This window comes from Aphelocoma coerulescens, chromosome 13 (assembly GCF_041296385.1).
Source record: "Aphelocoma coerulescens isolate FSJ_1873_10779 chromosome 13, UR_Acoe_1.0, whole genome shotgun sequence".
In the NCBI taxonomy this organism is placed as follows: domain Eukaryota; kingdom Metazoa; phylum Chordata; class Aves; order Passeriformes; family Corvidae; genus Aphelocoma; species Aphelocoma coerulescens.
Genome location: NC_091027.1, coordinates 3,711,364 through 3,726,587, shown reverse-complemented (window position 1 = coordinate 3,726,587; position 15,224 = coordinate 3,711,364). Strand labels below are relative to the sequence as shown.

At 62.0% G+C, this 15,224-nt stretch overlaps 1 protein-coding gene across 1 annotated transcript; it reads right to left on the bottom strand.

The window, feature by feature from the left end:
* Positions 1-10,075: 10,075 nt before the first annotated feature.
* SNCB (synuclein beta) lies at positions 10,076-15,133 on the bottom strand. Its single transcript, XM_069028921.1, has 6 exons — positions 15,049-15,133; positions 14,009-14,136; positions 12,492-12,530; positions 12,016-12,134; positions 11,155-11,244; positions 10,076-11,009 (listed from the first exon to the last, which is right to left on the bottom strand). The coding sequence occupies exons 2-6, from the start codon at positions 14,127-14,129 to the stop codon at positions 10,977-10,979; spliced, it is 402 nt and encodes a 133-aa protein (XP_068885022.1). The 5' UTR covers positions 14,130-14,136; positions 15,049-15,133; the 3' UTR covers positions 10,076-10,976.
* Between the last annotated feature and the right edge of the window lie 91 nt (positions 15,134-15,224).

The window sequence follows — 15,224 nt, the reverse complement described above, 5'->3', positions numbered from 1 at the left end:
CTGGTCCTGCTGGTGATAGCACCTTCTTCTCTGCCTTGGTGCCCTGGGACTCTGGCTCAGCCACACAGCAGGTCCTCATAGCACGGGCTCCCGCAGCACAGCCAGAGCCGGGCAGGCACTCGCCTGCCACTGGGCAGCCAGGGGAGCCGGCACTGGGCTCACAGGAGTCCTCGGCCCCGGCCTGGCAGCTCAGCACCTGCAGCCCCTCGGGCTCCTTAGCACTGCCCATGCCCAAGGAAGGCTTCTCCCATGCTAGTCCCGCCACGGGTCTGCAAGAGAGAGGATGGGGCAGTGAGGAACGAGCAGCACATGGACCCCCAGTACACCTCAGCTGCCGACTGTTTTTCTCCATGCCACCCATGACAACAGGTTGGGCGGCCACGCAGAGCACTCACTGTCCCTGGCACAGCCTGTGTGGTGGCACACGGTGCCCAGGCACATGGGAAGGGAGGAACAGTGTCGGCTGCCTACCGTAAAAGTCAGCTTTCTCCCGGTGCAGCAGGACCGGGAGCAGGATCCAGGTGCTGCTGTGGCTGGTGGAGCGGGTGATGCAGTGCAGGCACCCCTGCGGAGAGAGTGTTACCTGGAGAATGGTCCTGGGCACCAGGCTAAGAGCCGGGGGGCTCAGCAGCCCCCTCCTGTCAGCAGGAAGCTGGGCACAGGGAGGGGTGAGAGTAAGCTGGGCCTGGGGTCCAAGGGGGGCTGCAGAGAAGGGCAGGAGCACGGGGCAGCCCAAGCCCTTCCCCCTTCACATGAGGGGAACACGGTCTAGTGTCACCCAACTGTCCCCAAACGCTTCCCAGCCCCATGGGGCAGAAGCAGGGTGGGAAGCCCCAAACTTTCCGGGAGCCCCCCAGCTTTGCCAATGCCAGGAAGTCCCTGCAGAGGTGGGAGCACATGCGTCCGGCAGGCGTGGGGCACTCTATGCCTCCGGACACGGCCACTCGTGGGTCCCGGAAAGGGCAGAGCCGAGCGGACACAGTCGGAGCCGATCGAGTTCCTCCCAAGGGAGGCGACAGGAGCGGGTACCAGGCGGTCACCGACGTCCCCCAGCAGCGCCGGGCCCGGAGGCGATGATCCCTGCCCGGTCTGTAGGTTCCCACGGAGCATCCCGATCCCCGGAGGGCCGCGCCGCGCCGCGCCCGGACCTGCCCCGACAGCATCCCGATCCCTCGGGGCTGTGGCGCCATGCCCGGCACTGATGCTCCGCGGAGGAGCTGCGAGCCCCGGCACACGCGTGTGCACACGCACGGGCACGCACACGCCAGCACATGGCCACGGGCACACCCGCACGCACGGACACGCGTGTGCACGCCCCGGCCCCGCTTCCCCGGCCGAGCCCCGGACAAAGACGGTCCCGCGGCAGCCCCGGCCGGAGGAGGCCGACCCGACCCGCCCCGGCCGCCGCCGCCCGTCCCGGGGCTGCAGCCCACCCCCCCCTCGGGGGTGCCGGTACGGGGCGGGCGGTGGCAGCGCCCGGCCCGGCCCCGCCACGTGCACCCCGGGGCCGCCGGTACCTGCGGCGGATTCGCCCGCCCGGTGCCGTCCCGTCCCGTCCGGTCCCGTCCCGCTCGGCTCGGCTCGGCGCGGCGGCGGCAGCGGCGGCGAGCATGCGTGGGGCGGCGGCGGCGGGGGCGGTACCGTGCCCCGGGCCGCTCCCCCCGGCTGCCGTCCGCCCCGGCGCCCCCAGCAGCGGTGGGGAGGCGAGGGAGAGCCGGCTGCCGCGTGCGGAGTGGGGGTCCCGGCACACCGCATCCCCCCCGGTGTCATCGCTGTCACCACAACGTCCTGCTCTGGGAGTCCCCCACCGTCCCACAGCCCCCCCGGTACCCAAAGCATCACCACCCCGCGTGCCCCAGGGACGAGCATCCCGGCACTTCCCGCTGCACTCGAGCACAGCAGGACACACGGCCGGGACCGGTAGAGTCAGGGGGTCCCAAACGTTAGCGTAGGACCCGTGGGTGGGGGTGACAGCAACACAGAGCCCAGTCCCCCTCCTACCTGGTGATGGAGACGGCCGCTTCCCTCCCGGGCATTACCGGGGAGGGGGCTGCACCCCAGTCAGCCCGAGGGACCGGGACAACGTGCCAGCGTGGCGGGATGGAGATGGGCGAGTACCCCTCGCCCGAGGGTGGGGGAGGACGGGGAGAGAAGAACGGCCCCGTCTCGCTCCCGGCAGCGCTTGCCTCTGCTCCCGGGCTCAGGCTTTGTCTAACTCCTTCCCACGCACTCCCGCTCGCGCTGCGGGGGGGAAGGCGGCCTGCTCGCCTCACTTGCATCCCTGCATCCCCCCCCAAAACCTCCAGCATACCCCCCCAAACTTCCCACTACCCCTCATCACCCTATGGGACCAGGGTCCCCCCCCGACCCAGGGATGTCAGCACAGAGACAGGAGCTATAGATCTACGGGGTCTGGGGGGGCTGGGTGCTAAGGTTAGACGGTGTTCCCCATCTTGGAGATAACGTTAGCACCAGTCCCCCAGCCCTATAGATCTATAGGGTTAGGCTGGTTCCATGGGAGCTGGCACACCTGGTTGCTTGGAGACAAGGGAGGCTGGAAATGCTTCTTCTTTCAGTAAACAGCCAGCCTGGAACAAAACCCCGAAGGCTAAAAATAGGGAGGCAGGATATGGAAATTAAATAAAAATCCTTGCCCCCCCTCCCTCACTGGGGCAGAACGAGGCACCCCAGTGTCACCGCCGGGCACTCCAATAGATGGTTGGAGAGGCTGGAGTGGGGGGTGTACCCTGCACCCATCAATGTGTTCCCTCCTCGAGGTGTTTGTCCCCACATTTGTGCGCTGCGTCCTGGTTCCAGTCCTGCATCATTGACTGGACCCAACTGCATGCCTGCAGGGATGGGGGAACTACCTTAGTGTGATGCATAGGTGTGGGGTTACATCCCATGGTGCCCCGTGTGGGATCAGACCCAGTCCCCGGCACATTCCCTTTTGGGTCCAAGGGACACCATGGACTGGGGCAAGTCCCGGCAGAGGAGGGGACAAACGCCTCCTGGCCTCTGGCTGGGACTTCACCGCAAGCAGGAGGCTGCGGGGTCACATCCTGCTGCCATTTGCTTCCACCTGCCTCTCTCAGCTCTGCCGGCAGCGTCTCTCCCCATCCCCATAAGTCATCTTGCCACCAGCGTGTCCCCGTCCCACCAGACCTGGCCGGGGGGAAGGGGGGGGAGGGGGGCGGTCATGGGGAGCATCCTCCCCTCCCCGCAGGCAGCCTTCATCCCAGGCTGGCTGCCTCCTCCTCCTCCTCTCCCCGCCCGGGCACCTCAGGGCTGGCAGGAGAACAATAGCGAGGAGGATGAGTAAGATGGTCCCCATTGCCTTGGCAACGCACTCCCGCGCTGCCGGCTCGGGAGGAGCCAGGCAGCTGCCTGAAAAGCGCGTTCTCCCTCGGTGGAGGGGGTGCTGGCGCAGGTAGCACGGCACCCCCTCCCCGGGCGCCGTGGCCCACCTCCCACGCCGCACGGGCAGCTCCACGTGAACGCACACCGGGCTCCCCCGCCGCCGCCGGCGCCCGCACACGCCGGAGCGGGCAGCACACGCATCCCGCACTCGGCTCAGCCCCAGCTTGGCTCCACGGCGTCCGGCTCTCCGGTTGTGCCGGGGAGCGGTGGGACACAGCTGGCAGGGTCTGGTTGGGAATGTGACCCCTGCGGCGCTGCCCGGCAGGAAGGAGAGGGGGTTCCCACGGCCTCTCACAGCCACGTCACCTTCACGCACGGCTGCCCACAGGTCGGCGGGCAGGGATGTCGGGTGAGGAGGTGGTGGCAGGGGATGCCCAGCGGCACCAGGATCCCATCTCTGGCCACAGCCGTGCATCCCGTGTTGTCCCCCAAGTCATGTCACCCGCAGAAAGATCCTCAGCGTGCCTGTGAGTGCCTTGGGGTGACAAGGATGTTACCCAGAGACCCAAAAGCACCAAGCACCCTAAAAACAGCACTGCTTTCCCAGCTGTCTTGTGTGGATATGCTGGGGGGTATCTGATCCCTGCCAGCACCCTCTGTCCCAGGTGCCCCAAAATACAGCCCCTGCCTCAGCCCTGTGGGATGGGAGAAAACTGCACCCAGGACACTGCAGCCTGGTGGCCTAGAATATCATCCAGGGTACTCCTGGGTACAGACAAGGATATGGCCCCAGGGCCAGCTGGGGGCAGAGGCAGCGACAGAGGCACAGAGAGGCCCAGCTCTGCCAGCTGCTCTGTGCCACTGAGAGGGACCTCAGCATGGCATCAATCAGCCAGAGCTGAGGGGTGACACTGGAGAACAACCCAGTCACACATTTGATCTCTCAGCACAGGATAAGGGAGAGCTGTGGAAAAGAACCAACACAGTCATATAATCAATGAATGGTTTGGAAAGGATCTTAAAGATAATCTAGGCAGGGACACCTTCCACTAGACCAGGATGCTCAGAGTCCCATCCAACCTGGCCTTGAACACTTCAAGGGATGGGGCAGCCACAGCTTCTCTGGACAACCTGCGCCAGGGCCACACCACCCTCATAGGGAAGAATTTCTTTCTAATATTTAATCTAAATTGACTCTTTTTCACCTTAAAGACATTCCACCTTGTCCTATCACTCTACTCCCTTGTAAAAAGTCCCTGTCCAAGTCTCCTTAGGTACTGGAAGGGGGCTCTAAGGTCTCCTCAGAGCCTTCTCTTCTCCAGACTGAACAGCCCCAACTCTCCCATCCTGTCTCCACAGCAGAGGTGCTCCTGACTTCTGATCATCAATACAATCATCTATTGCAACCAGATGCTGCTGTTCCAGAAGAGCGAAAGCCTTTCCTACAGTGCCTCTGTGCCTTTGTGGTGGAGAGGCAGGGACTCTTCACTTCTTCTCTTTCCTTTCCCAGGGGCTCGTTTCAGCAGCTCAATCGATGTCGATGAAGTGAAAGCCCTGACTGCATTAACGGCACACAAGCGCACCGTAGTGGGTAAGTACAAAGGGAACATAAAGCACATGGTAACTTGGGCATGGGATGGGGCCATGAGTCAGAAAAGCTCATTAGGGGCTGTGAAAATCAGAAGGTCTTTGGAAGTGCAGGATGCTCCTCTGGGCACAGATGTGTGAGGGCATGTCTCGCTGCAGAACACGCCGCTGGCAGCCCGGAATGTTGGTGTTAATCAGGAAGTGTCAAGCATCGTGCTCCTCAGATGCAGTGGCTGTGCCTGGGTTGTCATGGATTCAGCTCTGGCTGGTGGCATTTGTGGCAGGCTCAGGGTCCATATCCTGTCCTGCCTTCGGCTCTGCTCTGCAGAGGCTTCACGGCATTACCAGGGAGCCATGTGTGGTGTGGGGAAGCGGTGGCCCCTTGCCTGGATTCACCAACACGGTCACGATTGCCACAGTCACTTCCTCCCCCTGGGGAGCAGGTGAGCTGGCAGAGAACATCTGTCTGCCTTACCCAGCCTTTTCCAGATGTTCCTTTTTGTGTTGCCATGGTGGGTGTGAGGATCAATCCAAGGAAATACTCGGTGAGTTCACTCCTCGTTTCCCTGCCGACAGCCCATAACTCACGCTCCATTTGCACAGCCCTCCCTCTCCATGCGTATCACAGCGATGTGCTCTGACGAGTGGGGGGAGATGTTTGTAGTGAGTAACACTCACCCAGCGACTGTGAAAAGCAGCTTGGGGTGGGGAGAGGGGGGTGAACTCTGGTTTATGGGTCGGTGCATCTGACCGGAGACACGCTGAGGGAGCCTGGAGTGGGGATGCTCCCACCACTGCCTGCTGTGCTGGGGGAAGGGGCAAATCAGCAAGGGCTTAGAAGGGCAGTGAGCAAAGGGAGCAGGAGTTCACACATGTCTTTTTTTCATGCCAGGGTCCCCAGCTGCTGTGACTAAACTCCCTGGAGCCGTCAGGCAGGGCAGGGCAGCTGCCGGATGATGTACTGAGGCTCTGTGATTTTTCCTGGGGCCTGTAGTAACAACTGTGTTTTGTCGTTCTTGCCCAGGAACACAACCTCGAGAAAATAACAAGGCCTTTTACTGTAGAAAAGGCCAAGAAGGAGTTTGTAGGTGGTGGGTTTGTCCCGGCTCTGTAAGCAGTGTGTGCTGGCAGTCAGGGGAGCAGACAGCAGCTGCCTGGCCAGGCAGATACAGAGGCTGCCACCATCACTGCCTGTCACTGCCCTGGTGTTCCAGCATCCCTTTACACTTTACTTTGCCTGCACTGAGAATTTGGAGTAGAGGGACCCTCAGGCTAGTCCTCCTACTGGGCAGGGTCCTCACTTGGGAATTATCCTGTACTCCCACTGGCCTGCTCAGACTCAGGGAGGAGTGAAGGCTTCTCCTGCCTCAGCATGTGATAGAGAGCTCAGAGAGTGCTGGTCACAAGGCAGAGACCTCTACACTCCCTCTTGGTAAGGGCCAAGACAAAGACCCTGTGAAAGCCAAAGCCATTCATGCCTGTAGGACACTGGGGTGGCCCTGGGATATGGGCAGCACAAGACATTGGTCAGGGGACTCCTTGGTGTGTCCAAGACCATGACCAGCCCATGGTAATCACCCAGTTGTAGATATGCTTTGGTTGAAGCTCAGCAAATGAGTTGCAGGACAAGATGTGACTGATTTTTCTACCTCCACGGGGCCTGGGATTGACGTGCTGGCCCTGGCGTCAGTACCTGGGGAATGGGAGATGTCCTGGATAGCAAATATCTACACCCACACAGCAGGGCACTGGGTAAACTCGGATAGCACCGCTTTGGAGCCCAAGAGCTCGGTGGGACTCTGAGGGTACCAGCACTGCATTTTCCCCTCTCCTCCCAGGAAAGACCTTCCCTCTCTTCCCTGCAGACCAGGTCCAGCTCACAACTGCGGTGAGGTGCTTCCCCCTGCTGTAACTCCAGGAGCTCCTGCTCTTGGCTGCCCTGATCCAACGCCCGCAGCTGCCCATTCCTGAGGCCGTTGCCAGGGAGGAATAAACTGGAAAACACACAGCTGAAGTCCTGCCTGCAGCTGGCACTCCGTGTATCCCTCCAAGCCCTCTTTCCCCAAAGCAGTTCCCTCCCCCGGGGAAGAGGCTTTGAACCAAGGCTGCACCCTGAGCTGCTGCCCGCAGTGCCCTCGGGAATGGCCCTGTCTTTGCTGATCCCTTTTCTTTCTACACATCCTTCTGCTTCGCTGATACAGCAGAGAATGAGGCAGCTGAAGACTTTGACTACTATGTGGATAGTTTTGCTGTGTTTTGGGACTGGTTTCGCAGTGTCAGTTTTGCTTTTAGGAGCTGTACCAAGCTGGTAAGTGCTTTGGGGCAAACAGTGGAAAATCCTCTGTCCCAGTAAGGAGAGTTGAGCTCCCCCATGGCCCTGCTCTGTGCTGATCCCGTGGCAGCCAATCGCACTCCCTCCGTGTGAGGTGCAGGACCGCTCAGATTGCGCCTGGATGCTGCATGGTGCCCAGCAAGGGACTGTTTCTCACTGGATCTGCTTTCTATCGGGATTGGCTTTTAGGAACTGAACAGCGTGCTGTGCTTGGAACACCATGTCCAGGAGCTCTGAAGGTGATAAAGACAGGAGGAGCTGGAAGATGAGCAGGCTCTGCTTTTTGCTACCCTCTCACCAGCCAAGGAGATCTCTGTCCTGCCAGGTCCTAGTCTCTATCCAGCCAAAACATTCACCAAGAACAGCTAGGCTGAGGTTTCTATTTGTGCTTTTCAGCAAAAGCTCCTGAGAGGGAGCTATTACCAGCACAGAGGGCCAGAACAAATACTTGTCCCCACAGCTTCCCTCTTCCCACACCATGTCTGCTCCATGTCACTGTAGGGCTTTGGCATAGTGGGCTGAACACCTGCACAAGTCTGGTGCCTGCTGTATCTGTGTGGGGCACACAGACAGAGCCATTCAAAATTCCAGAAGGATCAACACCAAGGCACTATAAGACTATGAGCAGGTGAGTTGAGCCCAGCCATTCCAGTCCCTGTTCTTAAAGGGGTGGTGGTCAGTGCCTGTCTCTAAAATGCCCACAGAGAAGGTGGCTGCCCCTCGTGTCCTACAAAGCCTGCTCTGAGGGCTGTGCTTAACACTGCCAGGCTAGGAACAGCAGGACTCTCCTGCACATTCCAGGACCACAGCACTGTAGTTGGCTTCCCAAAAACAGATCCCTATGATAGCAGCATCCTAGAGATGTCTCACAACACCCTCACCCCTGCCACTGTTGAGAATCAGCTCAGGAGGAAGAACACACCCCAGAGCAAGCAAACGTACAGACCACTCATGCCACACGCTCCTGACAGAACCTGCACTGGTGTGTGAGCGGCATCAGCGCAGCTGAACCGTGGCTTTAGGAATTCAGCAGCCCAGGAAGGCACCACATCACCACACTGACATCTTGCCTGCTGTGCCAGAGGGATGGAGCATGAGGTGGAGGTGGCAGGTTACATCATTTGGGGGAAGGAAAGCCCAAGCCCTTCCCTTTGCTGGCAGGGAGCAAGGATCCTTGGAGTGACCTTGGCTGGCTCTTCTGCATCCTCAGTCTTCATTGTTGTATCAGATCTGCCCCCAAGACAGAGGAGATGATGCTCTCAAAGGTACTGGGGTGTCACTGTGTCAGCACTGAAAATCATGGGCAGCAGAAAATGTGAGCAAAGCAGGGGACTGCTACAAATACCAGCTTCCTCCCACCACTGTGTTCAGGCCTGTCCTACACCATGGAACAGTCAGCCAAGGTACCTGAGGGCTCTTTGCCTCACCCATCCTTGTTCTCGGGCTCTTTGCTTTGCTACAGAGCCCCTGGGCTGTATTTGAGGGTTTCCCACCCATGGCACCCCATCACAGCTCCTGGCAGGTCAGCTCAAGGCCTGGGTTCATCTTCCCAGCAGTGACTGCATCCATCTTGGATAAAGCCTCATGCTCAGCAGTGCTCCTTGTTGCTGCTGGGTCCCTGTCCCTCTCTCTGTTCCCACAAACCTGTGCACCCCATTTCCAGGGTTGTGCCAGGCTTGTCATGTGACACTGCCTGCACCCTCCTCATCGGGACCTCTGCCCCCGCTTGTCCCTAGATCCTCCTGGCACACACCAGCCTCACAGCTCTCCTCTCTCTAGAAAATTACAACCATGACTGCGAGGTACAGCCTGAGTGTGGACAGGGAACCTGGAGCAGGTGTTCACTGTGTTCAATGAGGTCGGCTGCACCGACAGACACAGCACCCAGGGGAGCTGCCCTGCTGAGGGTCACAGTCCTGCTGTGCAGGGGGTGCTGCACACAGGACACACCCTGCTTTCTATAAACGGTTGGTTTGAGCAAGTTCTCTCCCTGCTTTCTGGGTTCCAGCTCTCCCAGGCACGGGCTTGTCTTCCCCCACACTGCCTCTGCCCCAGCCCCTTTACAGCCTCCCTGGCACTGGGGCAAGCCATGCTGCTGCTGGTTTGGGTCTGCTTGCCCATGGATGGCAGAATTGGACAAGGGAAGGAAAAAATGTTCTAGGGGATCTAGCCAGCCAGCCCCCAAAGAGCTGTCTTGGTCCTTCCAACAACACACAGTGGGTGGTATGAGCACTGCTGCAACCAGAGACAGGGCAGGATTTGCTGGCATCAGCAAACCCGTTGTGTGTCCGTGCTGACTGCTGCAGCTTCACTCCTCGCTGGCAAAGCCGGCGAGCCAGCACAGGTGGGGGATCTAATCTGATATTCATGGCAAGGAGACTCAGCCCAGCCTCTCACCCTGACTTGTGCTGCAGCCAAGGGGCTGCAGGCTAACTGGGGACCCAGGCTGGGTTGGTCGTCCTGCCCTGGGAGAGCTGAAGGCCCAAGGACTGTGGGGTGGGCACAGGACCCCCTGCCATGGTGGACATCCCACATGTGTGGGATGTGTGACACGCACCTGCCCCACGCTGCATCTGAGTGAGCTCTGGGTGCCAGCCACATCCTCAGCCCCTTGAGGGGAGCAGGGGCACGTAGGAAAGGAGAAACCAATGCTGGAGCCCAGGGCTGTGTATACACTCATCCTGGCTTTCGGTCCTCAGCCCCACAGGGCTCCCTGCAGATGCAAAGCCCTGCAGACAGGCAGGTGGCATGGAGACACTGCCTGCACCCCAAGTCTCAGCCAGAGTCTGACTGGAGGCCTAGGGCACAGTGACCTGCTGTGACGCAGCAGCCAGCAGACAAAAAGGCATCTTGTCCTCATGAGCAACCAGTTCTGCCCACTCCCCCAGCACCAGCTGCATTCCTCTTTCCAAAACTACCCCTGCCACCAAAGCACAGGGCCAACCCCTCCTCAGGGACCCCACAACCAGGACCAGGGGGCTACAGACAAGAGTTGGCTTTATTCACGGACACGGGGGCAGCTGTGTCACTGGCAGCTGCCCTCGTATTGCACATCCAGCGACGGGGGAATATCCATGCCACGTCACAACACAGCGTCGGCACTATGGGACCTCGGGGAGGGGCGCGGGCACCGTCACCACCCAGCAGGCTGGGGAGCGGGCTTGGGCGCCAAGGGTTCACAAAGGCAAAAAGACCCGTCCACCCATAGATAGAGAGATATATATAAAAAAAAAATAGTTCCACGATGACCAGAGCAGAACCACAGGGACACGCGTGCAAGCGAAATGTACAGCAGCCCGCGAGCAGGTAAACATGCTTTGTACACACACGGACACGCCGGGACGCAGCCGGGGTTTATGGCGCTGGGAGGGAGACAGAGCCATAAACCCGGGCTTCACACACACGCTCACACTCACACGCACACACACCAGCCCCTGCGGGCAGCACCCACGGCTCGGGCACGCGCCGGGGCTTGGGGGCTCGGACACAGCGGGTGTTTCTCACTGCTAGACATGTTACGGAGACACGGACACGGTCCCTTGGAACGGAACTGGAGGAAGAACTCGTGAGCGAACGGGGCAGGGGCACCCCTGCTCCTCCCCGGCACACAGGCACCGGCCGGGGCCGGCTGAGGAGGAGCAGGGGGCTACCGGCGGTTCGTTGTGCTGCTGGTGGAAGAGGCAAGGATGGGGGTCCATTATGCCTCTGGCTCGTATTCCTGGTATTCCTCCTGCAGGATGGGGAAGGAAAGAGCCAGTGAGAGAGTTCAAGTGGAGCACAGAGCTCCCCTCTTCTCCAGCCCAACGCCAGCTTTGCTCTGGACAGTGCACTGATCACTGTCACACTGTGTCCACTGTGCCACCCTGTCCCCTCACCTGTGGGGGTTCCTCGTAGTTCTCCCCCTCTGGCTCCAGCAGCGGCTCGACCAGCGGCTCCTCCACAGCCTCCTGGGCCACCTCCTCTGCCTGAGAGTGAACCAGGAGGTCAGTCCCACACACACACAGCCCCCCACACGGCACACACCCTTCCTGCCCCTGCCAGACCAGCAGTGCACTCAGGATACAAGGGGCTCCGTGGGGAGTCAGCGGCACCCTGGGCACGCAGCAGCCTCCCTAGCTGGGAGGTGACATGCACACGTCTGCGGGAGCAGGGGCTGTGTGTGTACATCCCTACACTGCTCCCAGCCCCAGCCTCGGGCAGGCAATGAGTGCTGGCACCACGTGGGCATCGACAGGCTCCAGGCGCTGGCAGAGCTGCAGGAGCATCCTGCATCCCTGGCAGGGGAGGGCGGTGCTGGGTAACCCCTCCCTGGGGCTGGCAGGCGGGAAAGGGGGGCAGCAGATCCCCCTGTGCAGCAGCGGTGGCGGCGGTGGCCTCATTTCTTCAGCTGATGCTATTTTGGGCTAAGCTGGAAGCCAACGGCTCATGGGGCGGCGAGCTGGAACCCGCTGCCCCTCCCGCAGCTGTCAGGTCACCTCGCAGCTGCTGGAGCGATGCGCCGTGGGCCCACGCCGCCGGCCGCCATGCCAGGGCCCGGGCACGCACACGTCCGCAGACACCGCGCACGAGGCCGCGCACGCCGGGGCCGCGATGCCCGCCTGCCCTGGGCACGGGGAGACCACCTGGGCACCCTCGTGGTCTCTCCTCTGGGACTGGGCAACAGCCAAGGGGCTCCCCACCAAACCTGGGGATGTGCCAGCCTCCCCATGGGCACGGCAATGCCTGGGGACTCTCACCTTCAGGTCCGCAGGGAACTCCTCCTTCTTCACCAGCCCGGTGGCCGCCGCGATGTTGCCGGCGCCGGAGAACGCCGCTTCGCCCAGCTGGGACGCCTGCTCCTTCGCTTTCTCAGCCACTGCAAGAGCCGGGGGTGCCCATCAGTGCCCCTCCCCCGTGCCAAAAGGGGTGCCCAGCCGTGGTTTCATGCCCTGCACCACCCGGGTGGGGGGGGGGAAACTGGCAGAGAGATGCTGGGCAGGATCAGGCTCTTCCCACTTCCTTGCCCTGGTGGGGAGGGGAGGGGGCCACGACACTCCTCTGCAGCTGGGCAAGGAGTGTGAGCAGCCGCTGCAAATCCTTGGTTGCCGGACCTGTTATATAAGAGGCTTTAGCAGAGTGACATCAGCCCCTCAATTAGCCTCTGATCTCGTTAGTGTGGCCATGCTCTCAGGGCCAGAGGGGTACCACAGCGGGGAGACAGAGGGGCCCGTACCTGAGGTTACGCCTTGCACCACACCTTGGGTTTTACTCCCTGAGGGTAGAAAGAGAACAGAGATCAGGTTAGAGGGACTGACAGCTGGGCTCCGACATGTGCCATGCCCGGGACCCTGGCAGGGCTCTGAGCCAGGACAGCATCCTGTCCACATCCCATGCCAGGGCACCTGGGGGACTGAGCACTTGCCTGGCTCCCCTCAAGGCTCCTCTTGTCCCTGCAGGAGCCAGAACTGGGGCAGCACAGGGCCACCACCACATGCCAGGCAGGGCAGAGACCCCAGGGCCCGTGTCAGGGCACAGCCAGGCAGGGCGAATGGCAGCCATGCTGCTGAGAAAAACCTCCCACGGGATCCAAACCTAGAACCAGCACGGTATGGGAAGCCCCACAGCTAGAGCGCCTGGAGTTGGGTGCTGCTGCTGGCTGTGCCAACCCTGCCAGGCTCCCTCGAGCAGAGTGACACCACCCAGGATACCCCACGGAATGGGAGTGGGGTGTCTAGGATGGAAGGAAAAGTAGGGCAGCTCCAGCAGGATGGAGCCTCAGGGCATTCCTTGAGCTGCTGGACCCCTGTCCAGCACACACACCCTGGGGAGGATGGGGGCCCAGGGCAGGCACTGCCCAGGGGAAGAGTTCTGCGTCCTCAGCTCTCCCACAGAGCTTGTGCCCTCTGGAGCAGAACAGAGCCTCAGCCCTGCGCCTTCCTCCCTCCCCCTGCAAGCAGGGTTGGCCTCAGCTCCCTCCCTGGACATTCCAGCACCACAGCCAGGCACAGACTGCCCAGGAACTGCTCCTCCTGCCAGCCATGTCTTCTAGGATTTGGCCCCAAACAGATCCCGGCCCCAAACAGATCCCGGCCCCAAGGGGCAGCACGGAGGGACCCCTCAGTCACCAGCTGGGTGCAGGGGAGATGCTGGTGTGGGATGAGCTCCAGGGCATTATCTCTCCAAGGGGAACAAACATGGTCCCCACCCCCCTGCCCCAAGACAGGCACATCCCAACACAGGGGTCACCACCTCCATCATGGTCCCTCTACTTTCCTGCCCCAGAGCATCCTGGGCACAGAGCTGAGAGACTCTCGGGCTCTGACTGGGAGCTGCAAGGGGTCCAGTCCCCGAGGGTCTCAGCCCCTCAGCCTGGGGACCAGTCCCCGACTCTGCTTCTGCCCGCGGAGCCCACTCTTCTGCCCTGCAGATTCCCGGTGGGCAGCGAGGCACCGCGGGCACCGACCCTCTGCCCCGGGGCACTCCGCCGCAGGGTGGTCGTGGCAGGAAAGGAGCAGGGGAGAGGGGGAGCGGGACCGGAGACAGGTGGGGACGAAAGGGGGACTGCAGGGGGATGGGCAGGAGGACGCAAGGGCAAACGCACGAGCAGGCAAGGGCAGGCAGATAAGGCCGGCAGGGGCAGGCAGGGACGGGCAGAGATTAGCCGGGGGTGGGGAGGCAGGGGGCAGGCAGGGGCTGGCAGGGGGCAGGCAGGGGGCAGGCAGGGGGCAGGCAGGGCGAGCCGGTCCTTACCGACATAGAGGACCCCTTCCTTGGTCTTCTCGGCGGCCTCGGCCACCCCCTGCTTGGTCTTCTCAGCTGCGGCGACCACCCCCTCCTTGGCCTTGGACAAGCCCTTCATAAACACCTCCATGGCGGCTCTGCGGGGAGAGGCCGCACGGCTTCACCCCGCCCCGGCCCCGCGCCCGTCCGCCCCGCGCATCCCGGTCCCGCGCATCCCTTCCCCGCGCATCCCATCCCCGCGCATCCCGGTCCCGCGCCCCCGGCCCCGTCGCCCGCCCGACCTGGCTCGCTGTCGGCGGGGACGGGCGGGCCGGGCCGGGCCGGGCCGGGCTGCGGCGGGGCGGGCTCAGTGCGGCTGTGCCGGGGCCGCGCTGCGCTGCGCCGCGCTGCGCCGTGATGCGCGGGGGGGACCGCGCCGCGCCGGGCTGAGCCGGGCTGAGCCGTGCTCGGCTGTGCCGAGCCGTGCCCCGCCGCCCCCGCGCCGCCCCGCACCGCCCCGCAAGCCAGCGGCGCCCCCCGCCCTTCGCCGCCCCAGCCCCGCAGGCTCCGTCCCCGCACTGCGCGGCTCCCCGGGACAGTCGTTCTCCCCAGCCCCATCACTCGTCGTGATCTCACCTCACGCTGTCCCTATGCTATTCTGTCCTGACCCCCGTCGCATCCTATCCCACCCTCTCCCTGTCACGTCTCCTCCCGATCCTTGTCCCATCTCATCCCAATCCCACTGCTTTCCGTCTACAGGCTGCCCTTACCCCATTCCATCCTTATAGCCATCCAACTCCCTCCACATTCCACTCTATCCCTATGCCATTCCCATCCCCTTCTCGTCATGTCTTCTTCCCATCTCATCCCACCCCATTCCCATCCCACCGCATCCAATTCTGGTCCCATCCCCTCCCCATCACATCCCCCACTCTCCCCATCACATCCTATCCTGATCCCATCCTCCCCATTCCATCCTACCCTGCCCTCCAACCTGATGCTATCCCACTGTGTGCTCTCTCTGTGTACTGTCCTGCCCTGCCCATACCACATCATGGTCCCAAACTTACACAATTCTACTCCCTCATCCTCATCCCACTCTGAGCCCCTGCCCTCATCCTCCAGCTCCCTGCCTTAGAGAGGGATCTCCCATCTCTCTGCTCCCCAGGCCACCACCCTCCCACTCCACCAGCTGCAGCTGGGATGGCTCCTCATCCCACCTGCCTGTGGGTACTTAAGAGCCAGA